We start from the raw sequence: 12019 nt of genomic DNA on the forward strand, positions 1-12019 counted from the left end.
TTTATTATGTATTTAGTCATTATATTATAATATATTATATTTATTATTTATTTGTTATATTAGATTTTATTTATTATATTTATTATTTTTAGAATTTATTATATTATTTTCTATTAGATTTAGTTCTATTTAGTTATATTTTTTATTATTTGTAATTAAATTGTAATATAACTTATTATTACATTGCATTTTTATTACATTTGTAATTTATTATATTTTAATATTATTATTATTAGTATTATCCTATTATATTATATTCATTTTCTTATTAATTGTTTTATTTTTTAAATATATTATGTATCATATTACATTATTCAGTTATATTTTATATTATTTGTAATTAAATTGAGTTTAAATTATTATTACATTGTATTTTTCTTACATTTTTTTTCTTATATTTGTCATTTTAATAATATTATTAGTATTAGTCTTATTATTATATTCATTTTATTTTTTATTTATATTATATTATATATGATTTAGTTATATTGTATATTATTTGTAATTTAATTGTAATATAAATTATTATTACTTAGCATTTTTATTACATTTGTAATTTTATTATTATATTAATTTTTAATTTTGTATGACATTTTGTTTTTTAATTATTTATTATATTATTCAGTTATATTTTATATTACTTGTAATTAATTGTATTTTAAAATGTTCATTCATTCATTGATTTTCTTTTCAGCTTAGTCCCTTTATTATTCCGGGTTCGCCACAGCGGAATGAACCGCCAACTTATCCAGCACATGTTTTACGCAGCGGATGCCCTTTCAGCTGCAACCCATCTCTGGGAAGCATTCATTCCCACACTTGCACTACGGACAATTTAGCCAACCCAATTCACCTATAGCGCATGTCTTTGGACTGTGGGAGAAACTGGGGCACCCTGAGGAAACCCACGCGAACACAGGGAGAGCATGCAAACTCTACACAGAAACGCCAACTGACCGAACCGAGGCTCGAACCAGCGACCTGCTTGCTGTGAAATGACAGCACTACGCACTGCACCACTGCGTCGCTATTTTAAAATATTATTATATTGTGTTTTTATTACATTTTTTTAATTAAATTTGTCATTTTATTATTATTATTATTAGTAGTAGTAGTATATTCATTATTTTAATATTATATTACATTATTTTATATTTATATTATGTTATATTATATTATATTATATTATATTATATTATATTATATTTATATTATATTATATTATATTATATTATATTATATTATATTATATTATATTATATTATATTATATATGATTTAGTTATATTTTATATTATTTGTAATTAAATTGTAATCTAAATCAGTGACCCCAAAGGGGGAGGGTCGCTTGTTGATTTCCAAAAATGCATTTTCTTAAACTATTGGAATTACCATATTCTATCCATAACCTACAGAATAATAAAATAGTAGTTAATAGTTGAATTAAAAACCTGACACTGAGGTGATTACATTATATTAAAGACACAGCAATAGCGGCAGATGCAGCGGATTTATTTTATGACACCAGGTTAAACTTTCTGACACATTAAGGCCACTTGCATGCATTAAAAAAAGCCGATTAATTAAAGAATGGGTGGCATGGGGGCTCATTGGTTAGCACTGTCGCCTCAGCAAGAAGGTCGCTGGTTTGATTCCTGGCTGTGTCAGTTGGCTTTCCTGTGTGGAGTTAGCATGTTTCTTCCCGTGTTTGCGTGTGTTTCCTCCGAGTGCTCCGGTTTCCCCCACAGTCACACATGCGCTGAACAGGTGAATTGAAGAAACTAAAATAGCCGTAGTGTATGTGTGTGTGAATGTGAGAGTGTATGGGTGTTTCCCAGTACTGGGTTGCAGCTGGAAGGGCATCTGCTTTGTAAAACAAATGCTGGATTTGTTGGCGATTCATTCCTCTGTGGTGACCCTTGATTAATAAAGGGACTAAGCTGAAAAGAAAATGAATGAAGTATAAACAAAGAATAGACCTGGGCCTATTGGTGTGTGTGCGTGTATGTGTGTACGTGTGCGTGTGCGTGTGTGTGTGTGTGTGCGTGTGCGTGTGCACCGGGGTATGCAAGGTTTGTATATTTATAACCACCTCAGAGGATATAGGGGGTCACGAGCCAGTGCCATAGTTATTTTGGGGGGAGCGGGCTGAAAATTTTGGGAACCCCTGATCAAAATTATTATTACATCGCATTATTATTATATTTTTAATTACATTTGTCATTATTATTATTATTATTATTATTATTATTATACATATAGTAAATACTGTAACCACTTTTCAGCTTATTTTTGTCAAATAAGAGCAGTCCAATCTCAGATAGAGCAGTATAAATCATGACCCCTGTCTTTTGTATTTAATAATAAGGCTCAAGTGGCTATTATTTAGCACAAACTACACGCGTTTCTTATAGTATGGTTAATATGCTAATGCTAGCTGATGAAGGTGAATGTAGACCTGTGTGATTCCTGAACGTCTGCAGTATGTGTATGTGCGCGAGCGGAGGGATCTGGACGTGTCCGGACGGAAGATCTGTGTGGTTTTAGCTAAGAGCTCATCTGTGTCTCAGTGTCCGGAGAAGAGAGGAGTGATCCGAGTCAAAGACTACAAACAGAGCCTGGCCATAGAGAGCGACGGCTCCGGAGGAACCAAAAGTACAACTCACACACACTTGTAACACAATGGAGAACACACACACACTGGGGCACGCACACGTTATACTGAAACACGGACATGTAACACAATAGAGCACATACAGTGGGGGAAATAAGTATTGTGGGGCACACACACACACACGTAACACTGAAACATGGACATGTAACACAATAGAGCACATACAGTACAGTGGGGGAAATAAGTATTGTGGGGCACACACACACACACAGGTAACGCTGAAACATGGACATGTAACACAATAGAGCACATACAGTACAGTGGGGGAAATAAGTATTGTGGGGCACACACACACGTAACACTGAAACATGGACATGTAACACAATAGAGCACATACAGTACAGTGGGGGAAATAAGTATTGTGGGGCACACACACACGTAACACTGAAACATGGACATGTAACACAATAGAGCACATACAGTGGGGGAAATAAGTATTGTGGGGCACACACACACGTAACACTGAAACATGGACATGTAACACAATAGAGCACATACAGTGGGGGAAATAAGTATTGTGGGGCACACACACACACACGTAACACTGAAACACGGACATGTAACACAATAGAGCACATACAGTGGGGGAAATAAGTATTGTGGGGCACACACACACGTAACACTGAAACACGGACATGTAACACAATAGAGCACATACAGTGGGGGAAATAAGTATTGTGGGGCACACACACACGTAACACTGAAACATGGACATGTAACACAATAGAGCACATACAGTGGGGGAAATAAGTATTGTGGGGCACACACACACGTAACACTGAAACACGGACATGTAACACAATAGAGCACATACAGTGGGGGAAATAAGTATTGTGGGGCACACACACACGTAACACTGAAACACGGATATGTAACACAATAGAGCACATACAGTACAGTGGGGGAAATAAGTATTGTGGGGCACACACACACGTAACACTGAAACATGGACATGTAACACAATAGAGCACATACAGTGGGGGAAATAAGTATTGTGGGGCACACACACACACACGTAACACTGAAACACGGACATGTAACACAATAGAGCACATACAGTGGGGGAAATAAGTATTGTGGGGCACACACACACGTAACACTGAAACACGGACATGTAACACAATAGAGCACATACAGTGGGGGAAATAAGTATTGTGGGGCACACACACACGTAACACTGAAACATGGACATGTAACACAATAGAGCACATACAGTGGGGGAAATAAGTATTGAACACATCACGTTTTTTTCCTGGGAATAATATTTTTAAAGGAGCTTTTGACATGGAATTAAACCAAATTTCGACAGTGTCAAAATCTTAAAGGTTCTATGGGGCAAATCTGATCAAATCTGAGCTTTATTTTGTATTTTCTATTGGATTCAAGTCAGGGGATTGGCTGGGCCATTCTACAGCTTGATTTTCTTTCTCTGAAACCATCTGAGAGTTTGCTTGACTGTGTTTGGATCATTGTCTACACTGGTTTCATCTTCATCCTCCTGCTAATGTAGATGTTGGACTGAAGCTGCTAATATTCATTTACACTGAGGGAGTGGAGAGGGTTGCTGAAAAACTACTCCGAGATTTCTGTCTGGGCTTTCACTGCTTTTCTACACCTTCCTTTCTTCATGTGTTCAAGACTTTTTCCCTGCGCCATTCCATTTCATTACATATAACTAGGGCCAGACGGAATCTGCGGATGTTTTTTGCTATTTCTGCGGAAAATTTAGCTAAAAATCTGCAGATTTCTGTAGAATTTTTTTGGTAGTATCATAACTAAAACCTTAATATATGAAATAAAAAATATCTTTTTAACTTTTATTTAATGTTTAATATGCAAATCCAGTTAGATTCACTTTATTTGGTAAACAAAGCAAGTCTCTCATATAATATATCTATCAAAAGACAGAAAATATTCCTGTACAAACTGCATTGTACATAAATCAGATGAACATTTTCTTATTAGTCAATAATATTACTGTTATTAATTTATAAACTGAATAAATATAGATTTAAACACATTTACTCAAGTAAATAAACAGAATTAATGATGGGCTTAAAATCTGCAGAATTCTGCGCGCGCAGATTCTGTGTGGGCCTACATATAACTTAATTTGTAAGCTAATTAGATTTGTTTTCTGTGCATATTGGATTTCTTTGGTTGTTACCAACATACGGGGAATGAAGTCAACAGCACCTTTAGAAATATGTTTTCTGAAAAAAATGGTGATGTGTTCAGTACTGTTTTTTCTCTGCTGTGTACATTTAAATATCTAAGTAATGATATTGTTTTGTATAGCTTTGTTTCTATGTATATGTGTGTATCAAGATGTATAATACTCATACATATATTATGTCAACAACAAAAATTTAAATCACAAATAATATTTGCCCAGCACTATTAAAGTTGTATGTATTGGGCAATTTTTGGCATTGTTATATTTTAAAATCTGAGCAAGTGACCTGACCAAAACCTCGATTAGATCACACGATTTTTGGGACGATTCTCTTGACTTAAGGTGTCGTGGGGATTCGTAAACGACAAATGGGGGTCGTGACAAGATTTAATCGTTTCTTCTTGTGTAATGTGGCATAGTTCACGACATGCCTGCCATACTTCACGACACCATCGCATAAATTCTAGCTTCTTTAACTTTTTTCTCGTTCTTCACGACAAGTTCAGTCACGTAGGTCACACTGGGAAATAGGAGCACATCATTTATCAGTCATCTCAACAGAGTTTGCTCTTCTGAGGTAATCTGGGAACTTGTTCAGTGCTGCGAATACATTGTCAAAGCATTTCCTGCTTAATTAATTTTGTCATTAATAGTGAAAACAGTTTAATATAAGCTTCTCTGAAACTGAATATTTCACTTGAATTTTTAGACTAGACTAGATTATTATTTTATTTAACAAACCAACACAATCTCATGGCAATTCGTCTCACTGGCGGCAAGTTCAGGCGAGGGATCGCTTAATAAGCAACCCATTGCAGGAAAATATACATTTAGATTTCAAAGAAAATATCTTAATATTAAAAAGGAACCATAAGTTTGATCCTATCCATGTTGTGACATGCCTATAAATAATGCAGTTATTAGTTGTCTGCAAGCATCAGTGTTTATTGAGATTAAAATAATAAGATAAAAAAAAAATTTGGTAACACTTTATAATAACTACACACTATAAATCATTTACTAAGCATAAGCATCTAGTGAATTCATTATTTGTTAAGCATTAATTCTACATTAATAAACGTTAGTAAGCAGTTTATAACTGCAGCTACAAATGCTGTATTCTTGACTTGTAAGCACCTATATAATGTGCTTAATATTTGTATTTTCATACTTAGTTAATGATTTATTTTCATTACTAAATTAAGTATCGCATTATTTACAAACCAGTTGTATTTAAGAGTAGTTGAGGGTTTTTAGGATAATTCAGAATGAGTTAGTAAATGATTAATAAACTATTGAAATCAACATTTATATATCTTATTATTCAGGCATATACTAATAGTTAACTAATATGTTAATAAATGCTTTATTAACTCAACTTCATGCAATTTTGTGACCTAATCTAAAGTGAGGACTATTTATGCTTTATAAATCCCTTATAAATGACAAATAAAGGCTCAGAATCAAATGAACTATAATCTTTGCAATCTTTTCTAAAAAATAAAATTACTGTAAAGTTTAAACATTGCCAAATAACAGGAGTGTCAAAATATGACATAAAACTGGATAAAACTACAACAATATAATAATTTAACAATATAATAAGATGCAATGTTTAAACTCTACAGTCATTTTATTTTAGATAAGGTTGCAAAGATTTATTTTTCATTTGAAGTTCAGTTTTATTTGTGTCTCTTTAAATGAAAAGGAATGAATAATGTCAATTTTCCTGTTTAGAATTTAACTGAGCCTTTAATTGTCATTTAAAAGGGATATAAATTAGTATACTATTAGTATATGACTGAATAATAAGACATATAAACGTTGATTTCAATAGTTTATTAATCATTTATTAACTCATTCTGAATGATCCTAAAAACCCTCAACTACTTTAAATACAAATGGTTTGTAAATAATGCAATACTTAATTTAGTAATGAAAAATAAATCATTAACAAAGTATGAAAGTACAAGTATTAAGCACATTATAAATATGGTTGTAAGTCAAGAATAGAGCATTTGTAGCTGCAGTTATAAACTGCTTACTAACGCTTATTAATGTAGAGTTAATGCTTAACAGATAATGAATTCACTATTTGCTAATGCTTAATAAATGATTTATAGTGTGTAGTTATTATAAAGTGTTACCAAAAATTTAATTGATATAAGAAATATAGCAAAACTTGTGACTGCTTTGGGAAATAACACACGTCATAGACGTCACAGGATGACTGATCGTCAAGAAACGTGTAGTCTGGCACATTTATTACCCAAGACAAGTCACGATGTTATCTAGAAAAAAATCGTATAATCTGACTTAGTGACTTTTGTAACCGATAGTAAAAATCGTGTGATTTGACCGGGGCTTAACCCATATGTGTTGACAATTTCATATCGAACATTATTAAAATAGTTTAATCCTGTTTCAGTGTTTATGAACTACTTTGATAATCCTGGAGGAATGATCCCGACGTGGCTGGTCAACTGGGCGGCGAAGGTGAGCCTCTGGCAGATGCTGGAGCTTTATAGAGCTAAAGTTGTGTGAGTGTGTTGATCAGTGTGTTTTCCCTCTCAGACAGGTGTTCCTTCATTCCTCACCGACATGAAGAAAGCCTGCAGCAATTACAGCGACTACTGCAAAAACAGCAAGTGATCTGAGCTCGGGCTCCTGTCAGACGGGCATTCTGGGTAGAGCTACTGCTGGTGATGGGAGAAAACATTGCTGGAGTCGTTCGTTACTGTATTTTTTAATTTCATCTGTAATGTTAAAGGGATAGTTGACCCAAAACTGAAATTGACTCCCCATTAACTCCCTCTCAAGCAATTCCAAACAATTTATGAGGATTCTGTTGGACACAAAAGAAAATATTTTGAAGAACGTTGAAAACCGGTAGCCATTGACATCCATAGTGAGTGATAACTGGTTTACAAAATTCATCTAAATATGTTTATTTGTGTCCAACAGAGGAAGAAAAAGAGTTAATGATGACTGAATTTTACAATTTTGGGTCAACTATCGTTATCATTGATCAAAATGAATTATGATTTGTGTTGAATGTTAGCGTATTAGGGCTAATTATTGTTTTAGGGTTTGTTCACACTTGGTTTGTTTGATCTGGAGCATAAAAAAAACCTTGATTATTCTACCATCACTTCAAGTCACTTATATGTCACACATAAGCGCCAGACAGAATCTGATTTTTGTCTCCATGGGAAGATTATTTAGCTTGTTTAAGGAGAAACTTGCTTAAGTTTTAGATATTATTTTTGAAAACAAGTGTAACCCACCAGTCCCACTGCCCCCAACCCGATCTGAGCTGGGATTGAATGGGTATTCTTTGCATGGCAGTTTGTTGCTCTAATAAGGAGGCTAAAGACCATGGCCCCTAGCATCTGTTGCTAGAGCACCTGTACAAGTCAGAGGAGTGAGGTTTACCTGCATAGCACTTCACTAGCTGGCCACCGTTACACTCACCCCCCAAACCTCACTCACATCCCGGACGAAACCCCAAGTGTAACCCATCGGTCCTACTGCACCCAACCCGCTCTGAGCTAGGATCAAAGTAGAGATTCTTTGCATGGGAGTTGGTTGTTCTAACAAGCAGGCTAAAGACCATGGCCTCTAGCGTCTGTTGCTAAAGCACCTTTTGAGGTCAGAGGAGTGAGGTTTACCTGCATAGCACTTCACTAGCTGGCCACCTATGCACTCACCACCCTAAATCTCACTCCCATCCTGGACGAGCCCCCAAGTGCAACCCACCGCTCCTACAGCCCCCAACCTACTCTGAGCTGGGATTGTACTAGTGATTCTTTACATGGGAGTTGGTGGCTCTAACAAGGAGGCTAAAGACCATGGCCTCTAGCGTCTGTCCCTAGAGCACCTTTTGAGGTCAGAGGAGTGAGGTTTACCTGCATAGCACTTCACTAGTTGGCCACTGTTACTCTCACCCCCCAAAACCTCACTCTCATCCCGGACGAGCCCCCAAGTGAAACCCACAAGTCCTACTGCACCCAACTCGTGCTGAGCTGGGATCAAACCGCTGATTCTTTGCATGCGAGTCAGTTGCTCTTACAAGGAGAGTAAAGACCATGGCCCCTAGCGTCTGTTGCTAGAGCACCTTTTGAGGTCAGAGGAGTGAGGTTTACCTGCATAGCACTTCACTAGCAGCCAATGTTACACTCATAGGTCCTAAACCTCACTACCATCCCGGACGAGCCCCCAAGTGAAACTCACAAGTCCTACTGCACCCAAACCTCTCTAAGCTGGGATTGAACCGGCGATTCTTTACATGGAAGTTGGTTGTTCTAACAAGGAGACTGAAGACCATATCCACTAGCTGCCCTTCGTTATACAAGACTATATTTCTACGTGTCTAGAAAAATGTAGGAATTTTCATATATTTGGACTAGAAACAAGACAAAAAGGCAAATTTATTCATTGTATTTAGACATGTTATGTATTTTTATTGGTTATGAACTCAGAAAGCATGTAAATGAATCAAAACAACGTTAAAAATGAATTTCTCAAACACAAATGAACATCTGCAGTAAACAATCGTTTCTGTCACCAGTATTGAACTGAAATCAACAATACAGACTATGAAGAGGAAAGTTATCTGGTCATCTTTTTTTTATAATTATTTTTTAGGTGTTTTCACCTTTATTTTGACAGGACAGTAGAGAGAATTGACAGGAAAATGTGGGGAGCAGAGACAGGGGAAGGATCGGCGCGAACACCGGAGTGCATGTGTCGGTGCACTTTCCACTACGCTATAGGCACTGACAATATCAGGTCATTTTGAGCAATGTTTCTCATTTTTGTTCCTTGTGGACCACCAGAATTGCATGTTTTGGATGTCTCCTTTGTCTGTCACACCCGTTACATGCCTTTCAGTGTCTGCTAATGAGCTGATGATCTGAATCGGGTGTGTTTGGTTGAGGAGGCATGGGTTGCGGCCGAAATCGCAGTAGGTACTGAATTTGAATGTACTACTCAACCGTTGTAAAAGTATGTTCTATATAGTATAAATGTGAGCAGTATGAATGAAACTCGGACGTATTACATCCGCCATTTTGTCATGATCATGTGACCTGGTCAGTTGTGTCGCCATTCATGAATTCTCTCGCAGGGTGTCAAGGGATAGCGTAGCGTGCATCTGATGAGCACTTCAGAATCTCACTGGAAGTAGTAGGTCATCCAGGTACTTCACACATACTGATTTTCAAATTCTATGAATTCGGTCATACCACTTGGCTTGTGTACTGTTTTTAGCGTACTATATAGTATGGAAGTATGTGATTTCGGATGCAGTCCAGAGCTGTGTCTCAAATGGCACACTATGCACTCATGCACTATGTACTTATGCACTTACACACTCAACAGCATAGTATGTATGCTATGTGTAATATGTAGTGTCGTCCCAAATGGAGCACTGTTTTTTACTAAGCGGAAATTCAAACCGTTTCCCTGGTGACGTTTGACGGTTGCCAAATCAGTGAAATAAATGACCAAACTATTAAATAATACCTGCCATGAGTATAACTGCATTCACCATCAGGAGGCGCTATAATCACTCTCATAGGAGAATTTTGCTTTCACCATCCAAAATAAAGTTATCCAACATATGCGCCCGATAGCTCCGCCCCTTCCGCTACGTGAGCAAACGTACACTATTTATACTACAGATGTAGATTAGTGCATAAGTGTGCGATTTGGGACACAGCTCAGGTTTTTTAGTCTCTGCTAATGATCTGATGATCTGAATCAGGTGTGACGGGGAGAAATGTGTAGAGTTGGTGGTTCTCCAGGAATGTGGTTGAGAAACACTGATCTTGAGCATTCTGTATTTTCTGTGGTCACATCTTATGACATCATGTCGTGTTTTTGACCCATTTAGATGTCTTTAATGTGTGCTCATATTTCAGGGTTTAGAGTTTGTCTGGATGTGAATCGAGACTCATTTGTCTGCTTGTTTGGTGGACATTAAAGGTTCGGCTGTCGGTCTTTCACACCTACTCAGTTTACTTGAAATTGAATTGAATTTATTTATATAAAAGTAAATACCTTGACCTCTATAGGAAAGATGCGTTGTGCCAGGTTTTAGCAAAGTTGCTATTTTCCACCTCCAGTCCATAAATAAAAAATAATACTAATCAAATTGCCATTTAAAACATACAGACACACACTTATATACATACTACAGATGGACAAATCAAACACAAGACAAGACTAAATTTATCATTATGAGTTCATTTTAATGGAATCAGACTTACCAAGTGTGAACACACCCAGGACATAAGTATCAGTCATAGCACTTTAATTGGTTGTGCCATTTGTGAATGTATGAATATGTTAATTAACCTCTCGGTTATGTCTCAAATTGCACAAAAAACAATCAATAAGTTTTACAAAAAGTCAAGAATCAAACATTTTCATGTTGCTCTAACTTATTTTAATAAGTTAATCAGGTCTGAACACATTTTTTAAGCTATACAAAGTTTAACTTCATATTTTAGTCAGTTTGATTGATGCTAGTTGAGATGACGACACAAGTTAATTTGATTCAACTTAAAAATTGAAGGCATGTTTTTATAGGGTTGCATTTACAATCTGTTATTTGGATATTAAGATATATATATATATATATATATATATATATATATATATATATATATATATATATATATATATATATATATATATATATATTTGGATGATTAAGATGCACAGTATGTGAGTTTTATTTAGTTTGCAGTAGAAATGCAAAATATAAATGCAGGAGTTATTTATTCTAAAACAAAACTGAAGAAAAAAAACTTCAGAAAGAAGTGTACTTAAATAAAAAAGCTATACATATATACTGTACACTGCTGGTCAGGGGTTTGGAATAATGGATGATTTATAAGTAGTCAAAAATACAGTAAAATAAGTTGAAATATTATTACGTCCTCTATGTCAATTTAACATGTAATTTATTCCTGTGATTAAAACATAATTACTCTGTCATTCTAATATGATGATACTTGTAGTGTGTTTTTATTAGTTTTTAAACAAATAATAATACACTGCCATTTCTGAACAAACCAACAATTAATTAATAAATACAAAAAAGTAAAATAATAATAATAATATTTATTATTATTATTATTATTTTCAGTATTGTTATTAATA

The 12019-nt window shown here is 35.2% G+C and overlaps 1 protein-coding gene across 1 annotated transcript in view; it reads left to right on the plus strand.

The window, feature by feature from the left end:
• Positions 1 to 9645, plus strand: part of pctp (phosphatidylcholine transfer protein) — a 27249-nt gene extending 17604 nt beyond the window's left edge. Inside the window, exons 4-6 of the mRNA XM_056452853.1 lie at positions 2483 to 2654; positions 7278 to 7345; positions 7424 to 9645. Coding sequence (XP_056308828.1) covers positions 2483 to 2654; positions 7278 to 7345; positions 7424 to 7501 — 318 coding nt within the window. The 3' untranslated portion in view covers positions 7502 to 9645. The remainder of the gene's footprint in view (positions 1 to 2482; positions 2655 to 7277; positions 7346 to 7423) is intronic.
• Positions 9646 to 12019: the final 2374 nt, after the last annotated feature.

The sequence above is a fragment of the Danio aesculapii genome, chromosome 3 (assembly GCF_903798145.1).
Source record: "Danio aesculapii chromosome 3, fDanAes4.1, whole genome shotgun sequence".
Taxonomy (NCBI): domain Eukaryota; kingdom Metazoa; phylum Chordata; class Actinopteri; order Cypriniformes; family Danionidae; genus Danio; species Danio aesculapii.